At 48.2% G+C, this 20,338-nt stretch overlaps 1 protein-coding gene across 1 annotated transcript in view; it reads left to right on the top strand.

Annotated features, from left to right (window-relative positions):
- Window positions 1-3,022: 3,022 nt before the first annotated feature.
- Window positions 3,023-20,338, top strand: part of LOC146797683 (uncharacterized) — a 115,082-nt gene continuing 97,766 nt past the window's right edge. Inside the window, exon 1 of the mRNA XM_085627630.1 lies at window positions 3,023-3,646. Within this exon, the coding sequence (XP_085483756.1) occupies window positions 3,101-3,646 (546 nt within the window). The 5' untranslated portion in view covers window positions 3,023-3,100. The remainder of the gene's footprint in view (window positions 3,647-20,338) is intronic.

Raw genomic sequence — 20,338 nt, 5'->3', positions numbered from 1 at the left:
AGGCTTTTGAGATGTAGGGGGATCATTTCTGTATTCGGTAATTTACCGAATTGGTAAAATTACCGAATCGGTAATTTTACCGATTCGGTAAATACCGAATACAGAAATGAGATGTAGGGGGAGTGTGTGGTGGGCGTGGGGATTCGTTATTTACCACCAACTGAAAGTTGGTGGTAAATGACGAATGTCTCTGTTAATGCATTATGTGGCCCTTAGATGTGTGCAATGTGGCAGACACACATGCCCTCAGGGCATGTATGTGTGCCACATGTGCACACATGCAGGAATCAGGGGTTCAACAGGGTGTCAATGTGATACCCTGCCACCCTTGATTGAGCTCCCCCCATTACCGATTCGGTATTTACCGATTCGGTAATGGTAACTGGCTTCCCATTGATTCCTATGGGCCTCCTGGCCCATAGGAATCAATGAGATACAGGTTACCATTACCGAATCGGTAAATACCGATTCTAAAATACCGACACTTACCGAATCGGTATTTTTTCACCTACATTACATTTACCGATTCATAAATACCGAATCGGTAAAATTCGGTATTTAAGAATCGGTAAATGTAATTTACCTACATAAGGCCCTTTGTGAGTTACTAACCTAATATTGACTCACAAAATAGGGTCTGCGAATCGGTATTAGGACGTGGTGTGCCAAGGGCATCCTTTCCTAATAGCGAGTCGCAGGGGCTTGAGTGAATGTTTAGCGACCGGAAAGCGGTCGCAAAACATTCATATTTTACCGACTCCGTTAAGGAGGTGGTAACCCATGCGCAAATAGGAAGGGGTCCCCAAGGGACCTCTTCCTCTTTGTGAATGTGGGTCCCACATTTTTTTAAGAGCAGGCAGTGATCCCAGGGACCTTCAAAACATGAAAAGGTAAATACCGAATTGGTAAATACCGATTCTAAAATACCGACACTTACCGAATCGGTATTTTTTCACCTACATTACATTTACCGATTCATAAATACCGAATCGGTAAAATTCGGTATTTAAGAATCGGTAAATGTAATTTACCTACATAAGGCCCTTTGTGAGTTACTAACCTAATATTGACTCACAAAATAGGGTCTGCGAATCGGTATTAGGACGTGGCGTGCCAAGGGCATCCTTTCCTAATAGCGAGTCGCAGGGGCTTGAGTGAATGTTTAGCGACCGGAAAGCGGTCGCAAAACATTCATATTTTACCGACTCCGTTAAGGAGGTGGTAACCCATGCGCAAATAGGAAGGGGTCCCCAAGGGACCTCTTCCTCTTTGTGAATGTGGGCCCCACATTTTTTTAAGAGCAGGCAGTGATCCCAGGGACCTTCAAAACATGAAAAGGTAAATACCGAATTGGTAAATACCGATTCTAAAATACCGACACTTACCGAATCGGTATTTTTTCACCTACATTACATTTACCGATTCATAAATACCGAATCGGTAAAATTCGGTATTTAAGAATCGGTAAATGTAATTTACCTACATAAGGCCCTTTGTGAGTTACTAACCTAATATTGACTCACAAAATAGGGTCTGCGAATCGGTATTAGGACGTGGCGTGCCAAGGGCATCCTTTCCTAATAGCGAGTCGCAGGGGCTTGAGTGAATGTTTAGCGACCGGAAAGCGGTCGCAAAACATTCATATTTTACCGACTCCGTTAAGGAGGTGGTAACCCATGCGCAAATAGGAAGGGGTCCCCAAGGGACCTCTTCCTCTTTGTGAATGTGGGCCCCACATTTTTTTAAGAGCAGGCAGTGATCCCAGGGACCTTCAAAACATGAAAAGGTAACTTTTCATTTTTATTTTTGACATGCTCCCCGTTTTTGCTGCATTTCAGTTTTAAAAAATTGCTTTATTTAAAAAGCAATCAGAGACACGTTGATCTGCTGACCACAGCAGTCCACCACCCCTATAATTACAGGCCATTCCCAATGGGTTGCAAATTGCGACCTGCCTCATGAATATTGATGAGGCAGTTCAATTGCCAGCACACAGGGTAAAGCTAAATGTGTCTGAGACACATTGGTACATTTCATTTTGTGAGTCCCTAATTGCAAGTTGAAAAAAACGCAATTAGAGACTCGCAAAATGAAATGGTCTTACATGTGGCACCCAAGTGTCTGTGTGGCCTTCCTTTCTGCTGTTCAGACACACATTCCAGTTAGTATGCTGCATATAGATGTAAAGTGAATTGAGAATAGCATCAACTTGTTTGATTTTGGTGATCGAAAGACAGCATCATTTTATGGATTCTGGGCGTACTAGGCAAGGTATATTTTGGGCCACTGTTTGGAACAACTTTGAAAATGATTACCCCTTTTCTGCTCATTCAGACCCCATGATACCAAACAATATTGAATTATATGGTAAAGGATGAGATGGAGAAAAGCATGAGATGGAAAAATAGACAGAAATATGAAAAAGCAACAGTTGACTTATCCAGGGGGCTGCATGGGAGGTGGAAGCACTGGGCAATGTCCCCCCTTGCCTGTGTGGTAAAACATCTGTATCATAATATATCAACTGTTAGCACGTCACTGGTTCCGAAGGCTTAACATCTAACCATGCATTAAAGATCAAATACACGTCCAGCCATTTTTAAGAGGACTAATGATCTTCTTTTCTTTTTTTAGGTATGAAGGCACATTTCTGAGATGGCAACATCAAAATGAATTTCTGAGATGGGATCCAACCCAATCTGTTTATATTAATGCAAAGCACAACAATCTGTGGTACTGTTAGTGGTGTCTGTCAAGTTGTGGGAGCTAAAGAAAAGTGACTGCAGTCAGAGTCAATAGGTCCTGTGGCCAACCAGCAGAAGAGCAGTTGTAGATCTACCCAATGTACTATGTAGACAGACACACAGCTTAAATCACTAGTACAGTTGAAGTGGTAGCTGGAATGGAAGGTAATATTGCAGAACCCTGCTATGTGTATTTCCGGTCTTGCCCAGAGATCCCAAAGGAACTTGGAGATCCTAACTTACCAAAGAGCTCAGCAGAAAAAAACATTTATGGAAAATGCTGCCCAAGTAATTCCAGTCCAGAGACTCCAAATAACATTGGCTTGACAAACCAAGCGGACGGTGAAAGGAATGACATGAGATGGAGAATGGGAGGTCTTTCAGATGAAACCAAGACAAGCAACCAGTGGGAACTGCAAAATGTCACCACTGGAATTGAATGGAATAAGGCTAAGAAGACTGGCAGCGTGTTTGGATCAACAACTAAACAACTACGGTGGCACCAGCAATCCCTGGTGGAAGAGGAAATGTTAGATGATATGTTAATGCAGAATAACCAACTTTTTAAGGCTTCACCTGAAAGTAATTCAAAGCACCATTTCCCAGTCAACAAAACTTTGTTCAATCTTAGATTGCTGAATTTGAAACTGATGCACTGTAATTACCAAGATAAACTACTTAATAGGACAGCTGAGCAGTTCAGTGTTTCTGCAGTAAGTGCTGATGATGACAGCGACGCTGAGTACCAAGCAAAGGTAAATGACAAAGCCATTACCTGCAGGAGCCAAGCCAAGAGTGAAGCAGAGCATGATCTCTCTGTGATGAAGCTGCTGGCTCAATGCCACCTGAAGCTGGAAGAGCTGGAACAGCTGGAGCACACCTCAAAGGAATTAACGAAGAATGTAAGTGCAGTTTTTAAATGCTATATCTTAGGCTGGCAAGCTGTTGCGAATTAATGCATCGCGAAATGAAAAAGTAATACAAGTATTTAAAGGCAATAGTGTTTCATAATTTTATTTATTATTATTGATATTATTAAAAATGTGTTTTCCCAAAGTCCACTGATCGTTATGATGTGGACCATCCTCAAACAATGCTATCTCGACCTACGTTTTCCAAATTTTCCGAACTTTATTTTGTCTGAATAATAAAACATTTTCTACTTTCATGACTTTTATCGACATGATCTCCACATTTCAGTCAGTGGAATGGTATTTGTTCTGGGGTTTTTGTAGTATGTTTTAGCACACACATGTGGCTACAAAGACAAGCCAGTGTTGAGGATCAATTTACTGGCTGATATGTTATTCCCTAGAAAGCCAGCTGATTTCCGGCAGGATTTCAGTCCATAGGACCGTGTTTCATTTGTAAAATACCTCTTTGCAATAGATATTCAAATTTGGTCAAAATCCGGAATAAGTGATACCAAATACTATCAAATTTTAGCATCTAATGGCCCTATTATTTCCAGTTCTTTTTTTTTTTTTTATAAACAACGTTATTGGTATTTCAGGTATATAAGCATATATAAGTAATGACTGAATATTTAACTATAGGGTCATTAACATGCCAGAATGAAAATTTACGTGAGTTCACAAAGTACATAAAGTCATTCAACTCATAAAGCATACCCGAAGATTTATGAGCAGTGAATGTGCAAAAAGTGTTCTTTCAGTGGCAAACAAAAGGCCGCGTCTTCATACATGCCCTATGCACAAGGCTCCCCATTTTCATGTCCGGGTAAGTCAATATGTATCCGCATCGCATGGAATGTCATGAGCGAAGCCTTATATAGGTTTCCCATACACCCCATATTTTATGGTGTTTCTGTGAGCGCCCTCTGGCTCATTATTCCAGTATCTACAAGGCCATGCAATGGTCTAGTCATTGTGCCCAACAATCTAGGTCATGACGGTCTCTTTTGGCAGAACAGAGGTCAATATGTCTAAATGTGCGGATTCACCTGCTAGTGCCTAGGTCTTATAGGATGTTTAGTGCGGCTATCGTAGAAGTAATATCCAGTAGCCAACGCACTACATTCAACAGGGATCAGAAAATTCCATCCCAAATCGGATTTTAATACTCAAGATTGCCAAATTGAGTCCATGAAGTCTCTTTCTCAATCCCCACTTCTCAGGCACATTGGGGAGGCGTCACAGCAGAAGGACCAGTGTTTTTTACAGGTTAGATATGTTTGGTGCAGACATTTGAACTGGGCCAGGCAGAACTGGGCCAGAGCTTCTTTGCTTGGAGCCATCAACAGTCGTGCCATTCCTCCTTCAATAGGGAGCCTATGTCTACCTCCCATGGCACATTTAGGTTAAGAAAGGAGGTCAACGTATTAATCACGAAAGAACAACTGAGCCACAAAATTGTATGTTTGCCTGTTTTTTTTCTATTAGAAGTTTAGATCTTAGTTGATTAAAATGTAACTAGTCTTCTAGTTCTGCTAAGGTTGGAGACAGTTCATAGCAACGTTGCAAGTATCTAAAGTATGGTTGTGTATTTAGGTCATAGTCCAACTCAGGGTCTGACAAATGAGCATCTGATTTAGTGGGTCACCACATATCCAGAAAAGAGTTACCATTGGCATCCCTTTTACACAAACACAGAAGGGCATGCACTTGCTTTAGGGTTACCCCCATTCATAATAGGGTCTCGCCAGTGAGCTGATTACTCACTTGATAGCCCTCAGCAAATTAAAATGACAGTAATATAGGGAAGGCCCAGTGGGGTCTTCCTCCCATAAGGGAAATAGAGCTGGTGCAAGTCAACCATTCTCCACCACTAAGCTGCATGGTTGTGATTGAAATGTGGGCCAAACACCCAATCATTTCTATCAACTACATAGGAAGCCTGTTAGTGAGACAAGATGTAGGCTACCTGCAGGTTGCCATCAAGTGGGTACCGGAAACATATTTTCATTGCTACTCTAAAAATGCCATTATCCCATAGTAAATCTTCATTAAAGCATTCATTGGTGTAAAAAAAATCCTGAGGGAATTTGTGTGAGTAATTCGAGAATATATATAGAAGTTTAAGTAAGAATACCGTTTTAGTTATAGCTGTCCATGCCACCTGCAACAGAGGAAGGGGGGGACCAATACGGCATTTGCTTTGGCATTGCCTCCAACAGGGGGAGTGTGTTGCCCCTACAGCTTTTAGCCTTGTCCCTTGGAACACAGAACCCCAAGTATGTGAACCCCTCAGTCGCAATCGTAAGGCCTGAGGCCCACTTCATCTCTGATGTTCCTCCCGTGATCCAATATACCACTGTTAGACCTGTCAGCCCTTTGGGTGGTCCCTCCTCATCATTATTTATTTTGTCCCACTTTTGCCTCAAACCCTGTTAGTATTTTTTCCTTTTCGGGAACCACCAGACTTTTTAGTATTGATGCAGATTCAGGGAGCCATTTTATCTACCCCTGGAACTTCTGTCTGAGGGCCTGGAGCACAAAATGGTGGCCACCCATTGTCACCTGTGACATCACTGGAACCTACTAGAACCTTCTGCAACATTCTGGAACCCTGTGACAGTTGGAGGCGGTTTAGAATGTTGGGAAGCTAAGTCAGAGTTGACAGTTGGAGCGGGCAGTTGGCACCTGACTGGTGAAGAGAGAGGAGCAGAAACCTGAAGGAGGAAGGAGTGGGGCAGCAGGGGTGGAAACTTGTGCCTGGAGTGGGGTCCATAAACCCACCCTTGATACTAGTCCCTACTGACTGAGCCCAGCCTGGAGCCCTGTGTGGGAGAAAGCAAGAGAAACCATCTTAAGGACCTGGACAGCAGGAACAGGCCTTAAAAGTAAAGAACAGCAAGTTCCTGACGTGGTTACTGGTAACTTCTTGAAGTCCGACGTCGAGAAGCCTGGAGACCTGGAGCCCGAGGTGGAGAAGCGGCGCTGACTGGAAAGCAGACGTCGTACCCGGAGCCGCCAGAGGTCGAGAGAGGGCGCCGACGGAGGTCGTGGAGAGTACCAGAGGTCGAGGAGGAAGTCAACCGAGGTCGAGTGTGCGGCGTCGACGGGGGAGTGAAGTCCGCCCTCCGGAGTCGCCGGAGACCGGGGTGAAGCGTGCCGGAGGTCGGGAGTGGAGATCGCACTCCGGAGTCGCCGGAACCTGAAGAGAATCGTGCCGGAGGTCGGGAGTGGAGGTCGCACTCCGGAGTCGCCGGAACCTGAGGAAAGGAGCACCGGAGGTCGGGAGTGGAGATCGCACTCCGGAGCCGCCGGAAGTCGACATCGAGCCAAGGCCGCCCGACGTCATCGAACCGGAGCCGCCCGAAGTCGACATCGAGCCAAGACTGCCCGACGTCATCGAACCGAGGCCGCCGACATCGAACCGGAACCGCCTCCCGGCGTCGACAAGAACTGTCATTGAGCCGAGGCCGCCGACATCGAACCGGAACTGCCTCACGGCGTCGACACGACTCCAGCGGCGTCGGAACTTCATAAAAAGGGCAGTAAGTGGAATAGAGGGCGCCTAAGGCCCTGTGAAGCCCTAAGAGACCATCCTAGAGGCTAGAGAGGTGCTGGAACCAGCTTGATAGTGCCAGGGGTGAGCTGAGACTAATACAGAGGGGTTGTGTAGTGTGGGAGAGCCAGATCTCTAGATCCCCCCTTGATCTACCTCAGTTTAGGCCTCAGCCTTGTCCAAGCCAAGTAGTACACCCCTCAGGTCATCCAAAACTCTACAAGCTGGGATTGGGTCAAATCATCCCATAGTACCTCAGGAATGTGAACTGATTTTCAAGTGTCACTGTTGGCTTTTATTATTTATTGAGAGCACTGTATTTATTGTATTCATCCTATTTATTGCCTCACAGTATTTATTGCCTCACAGTATTTATTGTTTCACAGTATTTATTGTTGCACAGTATTTATTGTCTCGCAGTATTTATTGCCTCATAATATTTAATTGCCTGTTATGTAATGCACTTATATTTATGCCTTGATTATTTATGATCTGCCTTATTTATTGAATCGTTAAGATAGTATTTATTTGACGTACCCTTCCACAGGAAAAGCCTTGTGCACTGTGATTGTATTATTATTTATTTAATCAGCAACTAAGAGAAAAGAAGATAAAGAGATATATTTTCAGTATAATTTTTAAGGTGTAGAGTCATTTTTGGAACGGATGCACGCATGGTTATTGTGTGGGTATGACGTATGCTTAGCACGGTGCCTGATCCCTGACCACTCGAGCCAAGCTACCACAGTGTATGTCTGGGAGAGCACCACCACCCTTCCGGTGTGGGAGTGGTTTTCTAACATAATTGGTGTTCAGTGGTGGGATAGAGCTGTGCCTACGTATACTCGACAATAACTGTGGGTAGTCCATAGGCCTACATCGGGAGTTTTCTCCAAGCGGCCTTCCTAATTGTGAGTTTTTGTTTTTTCCAAATTTACTCTGGTGGTGGGAGGAGGTATTATAAAAGGTACCCCCCTGCATAGCTTCTGTAAAAACCTGTCTTCTGTTCTGAGTGGGCAAAATGGAGTTTGTGCTAGAAGACCTGGAAACCTATACTGTGGCCCAACTCAGGGAGTTTTGTCAGCGGGAGGGGGTGTATTGTCCCCCAGGAGCAAAGAAGGGTGCACTCCAAACCAGCTTAAGGGCTTGGGGGGAGGCACGACGAGAAAGCAAGGCTGAGGAGGAGGACAGGGATAGAGAGCCCGACAGTGAGGGAGCTGGTTTGTACCAACCTGAGGTGGGGAACCTGTTAGCGGGGCTCAGGACACTTTCTAGGAAGGGCAGCAGTGCCTCTAGCGGTGGCTTGTCTGAAGTGGAGTTAACAGACCGGAGGGAGAAAAGACAGCTCACATGGGACTTAGCAAGGCTGGAGAAAGAGAAGGAGGAACAGAGGATGGCTCATGAGCTGAGGTTAAGGGAGATAGATCTCCAGATCCTACGAGCCGGGGCACACCCTATTCCTAATGGTGGCAGCGAAGAAAGAGAGTTCACCAGGGAACCCAAACCCTATTTGCCGAAAGACATAGTGGCTAGCTATGGTGTGGGCGACGATATTGCCAAGTGGCTAGCGGCCTATGAGGTCTCATTAAGGGCCCATGGGGTTCCAGAGAAGTACTGGGGAGGGGGATTGTACAGGTACATGCCTCCAGCTGGTAGGGATGCATTATTGGCCCTAGAGCAGGATGAGCAGACCCACTACCCCACCATGAAAGTGGCGCTCATACGAAAGTTTGGACTAACACCCGAGAAATACAGACAGAAGTTCTGGGGTAGCCACAAACTGGGCACACAGAATTGGGTGGACTTCCTGGATTATGCAAAGAAGGCATTAGAGGGTTGGATTCAGGGCAGTGAAGTAAGGAACTACGAGGGGTTGTTTGATTTAGTATTGAAGGAACACCTGCTCGAAAAATGTTTCCCTGAACTGCGTCAACACCTGGTGGATAGCAAGCTGACCAATCCCCGGAAGCTTGCTGAGGAGGCGGACATTTGGGCTAGTACCCGGGTGTCCACAAGGGGGACTGGAGGGGATACTCAAAAGGCCGGACAGGGCGCCCCCCAGAAGAAAGAGGGGGGGGGAAAGAAAAAGGAGTTCTCCAAAGGCCCCCAAAATAATTTCCAAGGTAAGGGAACAGGATTCACCCCTAGGGCTAACCCACCCAGAAACCCTAATCCTGGCCAGAGTCAGCAGCCAAGGGTTGTCCATTGCTTCGAGTGCGGTGGCATTGGACACTATAAGGGAGATGCGAAGTGCCCAAAACGACCACCCCCTCCCATTGGAGGAAAGACCCCCGGAGTAGCTAGTGTAGTGCTCGGGGAGGAGATGCCTTTAATTAAGGGAAGGGAGTGGGCGGGTGTCACTTTAGTGTCCCTGGGAGAACGGGAGATGGTTCCTAAGATCCAGGTGCCCGCAAATACCGTAAAGTATGGGCAGTGGGTCACCATCAACGGCCAAAGGGGGGAGGCTCTGAGAGACACAGGAGCCAGTATGACTATGGTGCGTAGCCAACTGGTGTCTCCAGAGCAGGTAATTCCCGATGTACTCCACCCTGCCGCGATGGCTGACGGCAGAATGGGCCACTATCCGGTGGCCGAGGTTCCCTTTGAATGGGAAGGGGTTGCAGGTTCACTTCGAGTTGCCGTAAGCCCTGCCGTGCCAGTCGATTGTCTATTGGGGAATGACATGGAGCACAATGCTTGGAAGGAGGTGGAATACCGGACTCATACTGAGATGCTGGGTACACCTGACTGGGCCTGTGTGAGCACAAGGTCCGCGACTACCCGGAGAGGGAGTTCGTTTCGGCTGGAGCGTGGAACAAAGGCCCAGCCAGCTGCCAGTCAAGGGAAGAACCGAGGACAGGAGGAGCCTGCCTCGGCGTCCGCACCCCGTAGGACGGATAGGCCACCGGAGGTGGTGGACCAGGAGTCTGCGGTGGGGGATGTCACCGAACTGGAGGACCTACCCATCCCGGCCGGGTGGCACGTGGAGGGAGGCCCGTCCAGGGAGGAATTCTGCCAGGGCCAGAAGGAGTGCCCTACCCTTGAGGGGCTGAGGCGACAGGCCGAAGCCCAGGCAGCAGGGAACGTTGAAGGGAACTACAGTGTTTACTGGGAGGATGGCCTCCTCTACAGTGAACCCAAGGCACCCCTACATGGATCGTCACGAGCCTTGGTAGTCCCTCAACGTTATCGAGCCTTCCTTCTGGAGTTGGCTCACGAGATCCCATTGGCAGGACACCTGGGGCAAGACAAGACCTTCGCCCGTCTTGTCCCACACTTTTATTGGCCTCAAATGAAAGTGTCGTCCGATACCTACTGCCGGACATGTGTGTCTTGCCAAGCCAGTGGGAAAACAGGGGTGAAGCTGAAAGCTCCCCTGGAACCACTTCCTGTCGTTAGCACCCCCTTTGAAAGGGTGGGCATCGACATTGTGGGTCCGTTAGATCCACCTACTACAGCTGGTCACAGGTTTATCCTGGTTCTGGTGGATCATGCCACACGGTACCCAGAGGCAATACCTCTGAGGACCATAACAGCACCTGTTGTGGCTAGGGCCCTGATGGGAATCTTTACCCGAGTGGGTTTTCCCAAGGAAGTTGTGTCCGACAGGGGGACCAACTTCATGTCAGCGTACATGCGGGCCATGTGGAAGGAGTGTGGAGTGACCTACCGGTTCACAACTCCTTACCACCCCAGACCAATGGTCTGGTGGAGAGGTTTAACAAAACCTTGAAAGGCATGATCAGAAGTCTGCCTGAAAGCCTGCGGAGGAAATGGGACGTCCTCCTACCCTGTCTACTCTTTTCTTACAGGGAAGTGCCACAGAAGGGAGTGGGCTTCAGCCCCTTCGAGCTTTTGTATGGGCACCCTGTACGTGGACCTCTCAACCTGGTGAGAGACGGATGGGAAAGAACTCCCAGGAAGCTTCCCCAGGATGTGGTGAGCTACATGCTGGCCTTCCGGAGCCAAATGGCTAAGTTGTGGAAGCAAGCTTCTGACAACTTGGAAGCCAGCCAAGCAGTAATGAAGGCGTGGTATGACCACAACGCTCACCCGGTGGAGTTGGAGCCTGGCCAGAAGGTGTGGGTGATCGAACCGGGAGAGCTTAGCGCCCTCCAGGATCGCTGGTCAGGACCCTTTGAGGTGTTGGAGAAGAAGGGTAAGGCTACCTACTTGGTGGATCTTAAAACCCCTCGTCAGCCCCTACGGGTGCTGCACGCCAACCGCCTCAAACCCCACCACGAGAGGCCCGAAGTCATCTTGATGATGGTGACTGACGGAGGAGAGGACGTGGAAAGCGAGCCTCTCCCCGATTTATTTGCGTCTCAAGAGAAGGATGGGTCGGTGGAGGGAGTGATTCTCTCCCCCTCCCTAACTCCTGAACATCAAGAGGACTGCCGCCAGGTCCTGGGACAGTACTCTTCGTTGTTCTCCCTTGTTCCGGGTAGGACTCACCTGTGCGTCCATGATGTGGACACAGGAGACAGCCCACCTGTGAAGTCCAAGATCTACCGGATGTCAGACAAGGTGAAGGCCAGCATTCACAGTGAAGTCACTAAGATGCGGGAGCTAGGAGTGATCGAACCTTCCAGCAGCCCCTGGTCCAGCCCGGTGGTGTTAGTACCAAAAGCTGCACCACCGGGTGCCCTACCGGAACTGAGGTTCTGTGTGGACTACTGGGGACTGAATTCAGTAACCAAAACTGATGCTCATCCGATCCCTAGGGCGGATGAATTGATTGACCGGCTGGGAGCTGCCCAATATCTAAGTACCTTTGACCTTACTTCTGGGTACTGGCAGATCTCTTTGACTGATGGAGCAAGGGAAAGGTCAGCCTTCTCCACGCCCAATGGCCACTACCAGTTCTGTGTGATGCCCTTTGGGCTCAAGAACGCACCTGCCACGTTTCAGCGCCTGGTAAACCAGATCCTCACCGGAATGGAGAGTTTCTCTGCTGCTTATCTGGATGACATAGCCGTCTTCAGTAACAGCTGGGAGGATCACTTGCGTCACCTGCAAGCTGTTCTCCAGGCCCTGAGACAAGCTGGGTTAACGATCAAGGCCAGCAAGTGCCAGATCGGGCAGGGGTCGGTAGTGTACCTTGGACACTTGGTGGGTAGGGGAGCGGTGCAACCCCTCCAGGCGAAGATCGAGGCCATCATGGCCTGGGAACCCCCCAAGACACAGACTGAGGTCCGAGCTTTTCTGGGCCTCACGGGATACTACCGCCGCTTCGTGAAGGGGTACGGAACCATTGTAGCCCCCCTCACGGAGCTCACGTCCAAGAAACAACCTCGACGGGTAGTCTGGACATAGGCTTGTCAGCAGGCCTTCGTAAAGCTGAAGCAAGCCATGTGCGAGGCCCCGGTCTTAAGGGCCCCAGACTTTTCCAAGAAGTTCATTGTCCAGACAGATGCATCAGAACATGGCATTGGGGCAGTGTTATCGCAACTCAATGAAGAGGGTCTGGATCAACCCGTGGTCTTCCTATCCCGGAGACTACTTCCCAGGGAACAGAAGTGGAGTGCAATAGAGCGAGAAGCCTTTGCAGTGGTATGGGCTCTGAAGAAGCTGCGGCCATACCTGTTTGGCACGCACTTCCTAGTTCAGACCGACCACAGACCCCTTCGTTGGCTGATGCAGATGAAGGGGGAGAATCCCAAGTTGTTGAGGTGGTCTATCTCCCTACAGGGAATGGACTTTCAGGTGGAACATCGGCCTGGAGTGGACCACGCCAATGCAGACGGTCTCTCAAGGTATTTCCGCCTTAGTGATGAGAACTCCCAAGGGGTTGGGTAGCTCTCCCCACTTTCAGCTGGGGGGGACGCGTGTTAGACCTGTCAGCCCTTTGGGTGGTCCCTCCTCATCATTATTTATTTTGTCCCACTTTTGCCTCAAACCCTGTTAGTATTTTTTCCTTTTCGGGAACCACCAGACTTTTTAGTATTGATGCAGATTCAGGGAGCCATTTTATCTACCCCTGGAACTTCTGTCTGAGGGCCTGGAGCACAAAATGGTGGCCACCCATTGTCACCTGTGACATCACTGGAACCTACTAGAACCTTCTGCAACATTCTGGAACCCTGTGACAGTTGGAGGCGGTTTAGAATGTTGGGAAGCTAAGTCAGAGTTGACAGTTGGAGCGGGCAGTTGGCACCTGACTGGTGAAGAGAGAGGAGCAGAAACCTGAAGGAGGAAGGAGTGAGGCAGCAGGGGTGGAAACTTGTGCCTGGAGTGGGGTCCATAAACCCACCCTTGATACTAGTCCCTACTGACTGAGCCCAGCCTGGAGCCCTGTGTGGGAGAAAGCAAGAGAAACCATCTTAAGGACCTGGACAGCAGGAACAGGCCTTAAAAGTAAAGAACAGCAAGTTCCTGACCTGGGTACTGGTAACTTCTTGAAGTCCGACGTCGAGAAGCCTGGAGACCTGGAGCCCGAGGTGGAGAAGCGGCGCTGACTGGAAAGCAGACGTCGTACCCGGAGCCGCCAGAGGTCGAGAGAGGGCGCCGACGGAGGTCGTGGAGAGTACCAGAGGTCGAGGAGGAAGTCACCCGAGGTCGAGTGTGCGGCGTCGACGGGGGAGTGAAGTCCGGAGTCGCCGGAGACCGGGGTGAAGCATGCCGGAGGTCGGGAGTGGAGATCGCACTCCGGAGTCCCCGGAACCTGAAGAGAATCGTGCCGGAGGTCGGGAGTGGAGGTCGCACTCCGGAGTCGCCGGAACCTGAGGAAAGGAGCACCGGAGGTCGGGAGTGGAGATCGCACTCCGGAGCCGCCGGAAGTCGACATCGAGCCAAGGCCGCCCGACGTCATCGAACCGGAGCCGCCCGAAGTCGACATCGAGCCAAGACTGCCCAACGTCATCGAACCGAGGCCGCCGACATCGAACCGGAACCGCCTCCCGGCGTCGACAAGAACTGTCATTGAGCCGAGGCCGCCGACATCGAACCGGAACCGCCTCACGGCGTCGACACGACTCCAGCGGCGTCGGAACTTCATAAAAAGGGCAGTAAGTGGAATAGAGGGCGCCTAAGGCCCTGTGAAGCCCTAAGAGACCATCCTAGAGGCTAGAGAGGTGCTGGAACCAGCTTGATAGTGCCAGGGGTGAGCTGAGACTAATACAGAGGGGTTGTGTAGTGTGGGAGAGCCAGATCTCTAGATCCCCCCTTGATCTACCTCAGTTTAGGCCTCAGCCTTGTCCAAGCCAAGTAGTACACCCCTCAGGTCATCCAAAACTCTACAAGCTGGGATTGGGTCAAATCATCCCATAGTACCTCAGGAATGTGAACTGATTTTCAAGTGTCACTGTTGGCTTTTATTATTTATTGAGAGCACTGTATTTATTGTATTCATCCTATTTATTGCCTCACAGTATTTATTGCCTCACAGTATTTATTGTTTCACAGTATTTATTGTTGCACAGTATTTATTGTCTCGCAGTATTTATTGCCTCATAATATTTAATTGCCTGTTATGTAATGCACTTATATTTATGCCTTGATTATTTATGATCTGCCTTATTTATTGAATCGTTAAGATAGTATTTATTTGACGTACACTTCCACAGGAAAAGCCTTGTGCACTGTGATTGTATTATTATTTATTTAATCAGCAACTAAGAGAAAAGAAGATAAGAGATATATTTTCAGTATAATTTTTAAGGTGTAGAGTCGTTTTTGGAACGGATGCACGCATGGTTATTGTGTGGGTATGACGTATGCTTAGCACGGTGCCTGATCCCTGACCACTCGAGCCAAGCTACCACAGTGTATGTCTGGGAGAGCACCACCACCCTTCCGGTGTGGGAGTGGTTTTCTAACAACCACCAACTCAAACCCATACTTTTAAGGCTGGAGAATTCACCATATTTTGTTAAAATTCACAGAAAACAAAGGACAGATTCTCTGATATTTTATAAATAAGTCATCTGCATAGAGTAACACTCTGCTTCCACCTTTCTCGTCAACCCAACTCTATGTAGGTTCAATGCCATTTCAAATGAGGCTTAATAGCTAGGCCAAATAATAGGGAAAAGGCATGGCAGCCCGTCTGTTTCCTTTACCAACTGGCAAGGGCTCAGACCATGTTCCTTTGATTCAGACCTTTCCTGTGAGCTGTATGTATAGGAGTCAAACGTAACTTAGGAAGTTGGGGCTAACTTAAATATCTGACAAGCTTTTGAAAGTCTAAGCTGGTATTATATGCTCGAACATTGAACAAATTTGGTATCCCTCAATTATTGCTGTTGAGTAAAATTACTTTACACCATGCCAACAGCATGGGCAAAGCAGGTCACAACATCTCCCCCGCATATCACATATTCAGAGGAACATGCCAAGGTTGCCCCCTCTCGCCGCTATTTTTATTGGCGATAGAGCCCCCTGCCCAACATTTACGCCAAGCAATGAGACCATAAGGCATGTCAATAGGCTCGGTCACACACTCGCTATTTCTCTATGCCGACGACATGCTGTTGTATTTTAAAGACATACAGATGGACTTACATCCACTGGCAGCTCTTCTGACCCGATTCGGCTTCATATCAGGGCTACACCTGAATGCCTTAAAATCTATAGTATATCCCTTTAACGATAATTACAATCAGCCCGTTTTGCAATTTGGCCAGGCACAGCTCACAGTAGAACCGGTCACCTTCAAATACCTGGGCATCCAGATATACAGAACCACTGACGATATATTGGACGGAAACCTGGTCCGTACAATTAACTCCCTAAAATCACAGGTAGTCTTTTGGATTAAATTTCCCCTGACTATGGCAGGACGCCTTGCAGTGGCTAAGATGATGATGTTCCCAAGACTCCTATACCACTTTGTCAACCTCCCGGTGGTAGTTCCTGCTTGGATCTTCAAATGTTAGACTCTTTATTGACAGGCCTAATATGGGGATCGAGACACCACCGGATAGGCCTCACTAAATTACAATTGCCCTCATCCAGAGGTGGTATGGGAGCCCCAGACTTTAGGACGTATTGCATAGTGGGTCAATTGCAATGGTTGGCATGTTGGCTAGCGGGACATAACCTGTTTGAAATTGGGTATACACCTGCACAACTACGGTGCGGAATACTACAGGCACTACTCTGCCCACAATCTGGGAGAAGGAGGGATACCCCCTCACTTCTCCAGACAGCGCTACACTGCTGGAAAGTAGCACTGAAATACGCTAATACACGTAAAGCGTATGTAGACAATAACAGTGAGCACTCATGTTGATTGCGATGTATTGTATTGAAATTGAAAATAAAGTTTAAAAAAAAAACGCTAATACACCTTCCCCATTCACCCCAAATAGCCCCCCTTCTGCGGCTTACCCACACAGCAAAGAGTCTTGTCAGCCCACAGGTTGGCGCCTTGGGGGGAGGCTGGAGTTACGACAGTAGGGTCCATATTTATCGACAGAACCTTGATGCCCCACGCCGAGTTTGCGCGCACCCATGATGTACCTGCTACATTGTTCTTGACCCACGCCAGAATAATACACTTTATTGGCAGACACTGGCTCGTGGAGCAGCACTAGCCCCCCACATTCCAACTATTGCAAACATTACACATAATGGGTCATAGGAGCCACTTGGTTAGATGGTTGTACCGGGGCTTGAGGGAACATTTAGAAGTCCCACTATTATCTCTTAGGCAGAAGTGGGAGACGAACATTGCAAGGGCTATCATGGACATAGAGTGGGCACTAGTTCTCAAATGCCCCAAATGAGTCTCTCGTTATGTCCGAATCAAATTCATTCAGCTCTCATTATTACATAGGACATACCTAACTACGCATAGGGTGCATGCAATGTACCCCTCTGTCTCCTCGGAATGCCCCCTCTGTCACTTGCCTGACGCCGGCTTAATCCATATGTTTTGGTCATGTCCCTCCCTACAAGGGTAATGGAGTGAGGGTACTGCGGGCCTGTCACATTTATCTGAACGTCCCTCTTGGTCCACTATCAAAGCGTGTCTCTTGGGCCTGTCCCCACTTCCAAAAAAAGCTGTGGTACTGCGCCGATTTACTGATCTTTCCCTGATATTGGCCAAAAGAATGCTCACACAGCGCTGGAAATCCCACTCAGCACCGAGGGAGAAGGCATGGGGGGAGGAAGTCATTTGTTGGGCCACGGCAGAAAGAGAGGCCCTACAGCGGGAGGAATACAGGGGGCTCCGAAAAAAGCCAATCTCAATGGAGTGGGCCCACTTATTTGAACAATTTAAAGCTTATTCCACTGACGATTAGAGAATATACGGAACAACACACCCTATCATATCTGCTGGAAACCAAATGCGATGATCACAATTGATGCTTGCTTCGGGGCTTTTGGCCACTCCCATTCCCCCCTCCCCTCCCCTCCCCCCTCTTTCTCCCCCTCCTACATGTTTATGGCCTCTCCATTATAGACGCACATTTCAATCCATCCAGACCACACAAGCGAGTTTATAGGGGTGTGGGGGGATGGGATTGAGCACCTTCTGTTCTAAGTTGATACAATGTGTCATAATACTATTATAACAGTTTCTGCTGTCGCATATATATGACCATATACAAGTCACGATTACAGTATTCTGATACTATACAGCCTCAAAATGACATGTACAATATATTGCTTAAAATGTACCAATTATTTATCAAAAGATGCAGAATACTATTGTATATGAGAACAGCACTGAAAACCAATAAAAGCATGTTTAAAAAAAAAAAGGAAGTTAGGGCCAAGATTCTTTTTTGCAAGGGAAGAACTCCCATTCAACTGAATCAAAGGCCTTTTAGAAATCCATTATGAGAAGAGTGAGCAGGTCCTGTAGACGGTTGCCAGGATGAGAGCGTTGTGGAGCGGTTGAGTATCATGTTTTATGGCTCTATTCAGCAAGGATCCATTTTAGTTGTGGAGTATCAGGGTATTGATGATGCAAGTCAGGCAATTTGTTAGGACTTTTGTTAGGATCTTATCCTCTATATTTATGAGAGAGATCAGACTGTATGAAGTACATGCCTCCATGGCTCTGCCTGCTTTGTGGAACACTTCAATTTATAACAGATGCTTTGATCATAGCTGAGATGGGGTAGGATCTTCCTTGAGAGACATTTAAAGAATTAGACAGGGAACCCAATGGGGCTAGGAGTCTTACTTGTCTGATGTTGACAAAGCATCTTGTCTAGTTCAGTAACAAGGATTGGGTCTTCTAATGAAGTCCAATCTGATGCAAAAAGGTTCTGCCTGGGCCGATCATTGATGAAATTAGACAAATAAATGTCAGAAGGAGTGAGAAGTCTTTATGCGGGTAGGCCCCCAGCTTCCCAAACTGTAATCACAAATTTACTTATAAGAGGGATCACTGACCATGTCATGAGTGATGTAATATGTGACGTCATCAGCAGTGCATTGCGGGCGCGCGAGTTATAGTTGGCTGAACTAACTATAACGGGGGAATTTCTATGGTTTTGTACGAGTGAAAAGTCCAGCTAACTATAACGCCCCTGAAACCTATGGTTTTTTCAGTGAATTTCTAAGGTTTTTTTTTTTTTTTTTTTTTTTTTTGAAAAACCTTTATTGACATTTCAACCAATAACAAGTATGGGCCTACAACCCCCGGGGCCGGCCGCTAAGCAGTCAGAGTAACAAAAATCAGTATTCATCACAGGCAACACCTCGGGGAGCAGAATCTCCATGCTGGTATACTCTCGGCCACTAAACAGCCCAAGTGGGAGACCATGATACAAAAAGGTTTTCATTTTATAATAAGAGAGAGTGGAAGGATCAGGTGCCAAACAGTTTCCCGGCAGCAAGAAATGGCAGGCAGAGTAATAAACGTCCACAATATACAGCAATTTATCTAGTCAATGGCGCTGAAACAATAAGTTCAGGATGTGGAGGAATATCACGGCCATTTGCACCTGCAGTCCCCTGCCCTAAGACCCAGAAAACACCACGGAAATTGTGGCACACATGAAAAAGCAGCGATTAACGACGAAGGAGTTCTACCATGCTGATCCCAGAAAAGAAAGACAAAGAAGAATAAGAAAATAAAAAGGAGGCCATGGAAAAAGAAGGTTAAAGACTAAAGGATCCCCTCCCCCACCCCCCCACCCTGCACCTCTGCAGATGAGTACGGCCCCCCCCCCCAGCAGCGTGCCTGTCGCCCCGGAACCAGACCCGAAATATAGAAGAAACAGAGAAAGAGGAGTAGGAAAAGAAACCCCACCAGACGGGGGGGTAGAGAGATTATTAATAAACTGGAGGAGGGCCTTCAAAACATGCCCCCGGCTTCTCCCTCCCGCACAATTTGGTTTCCCCTAAAGCAAATATTAAACAACACAGAATCGATCAAGTCGAAGAAGAATGGGGAGCATTATGCGCCTAGTACCCTAACAGTTATGCCGTGAGAGCATGCAACCCCTGAGCCCGCCCGCCTATTAGATGACTACCCCTGAAGGATCAGCCTTATCCTTGGCCACTCTTCGTGAATCTGCCCATGCATACCCATCGACCCAGTGCCATGTCCAATGCTACAAAGAAGAGGAGCGTCCAAAAGAGAACAGGAAGCGACACACACAGGTAGGGTGGAAGTCTCTGATCACCGACACAGTCAGCAGTATGGAGAGTCATCTTTCCCAGTGCTGCCCCAGGATCTGCACCGCACACAAGGTCCAAGAAAGCGAAATTAGCCAGAGCAGTCGACCGTTGCTTGAATGTTGCCTGGGTTGCCGGAGGCCGCGCACGGGACAAGGCCACCACCCCCCACTCAGGTCCAATACCTCCGGAACAGACCAGACCCACAGCCAGCCGATCACACGTTAAGATACTGTCCGGAGTTTCCAGCTGGTCACTATCTACAGGGGCGGCCACGACACTGTCCTCTTGTGTGCGGTGTAGGAAGTCCCCGTGTACCTGGGGACAGGCAGGCAGCAACTGTTCCAACGCTGATGTCACCCCATCAAGCTTACTCCCCAATACCCATGCGCCGTGAACCAAGGTGGAATGGAGGGCACCGAGAGCCTCGAGAAGATCACCATACCCCAGCACAGCTCTCGGCGCTCGCACCGCGACGCTCCTCATAGGCGCACACTTCCGATTGTGCTGCGACCCAGTGTACAGGATAGTAGACTTCGTCCTGT

The sequence above is a fragment of the Triturus cristatus genome, chromosome 9, assembly GCF_964204655.1.
Source record: "Triturus cristatus chromosome 9, aTriCri1.1, whole genome shotgun sequence".
Classification (NCBI taxonomy): domain Eukaryota; kingdom Metazoa; phylum Chordata; class Amphibia; order Caudata; family Salamandridae; genus Triturus; species Triturus cristatus.
The sequence above is the reverse complement of the archived record's forward strand: the minus strand, read 5'-3'. Positions and strand labels throughout refer to the sequence as shown.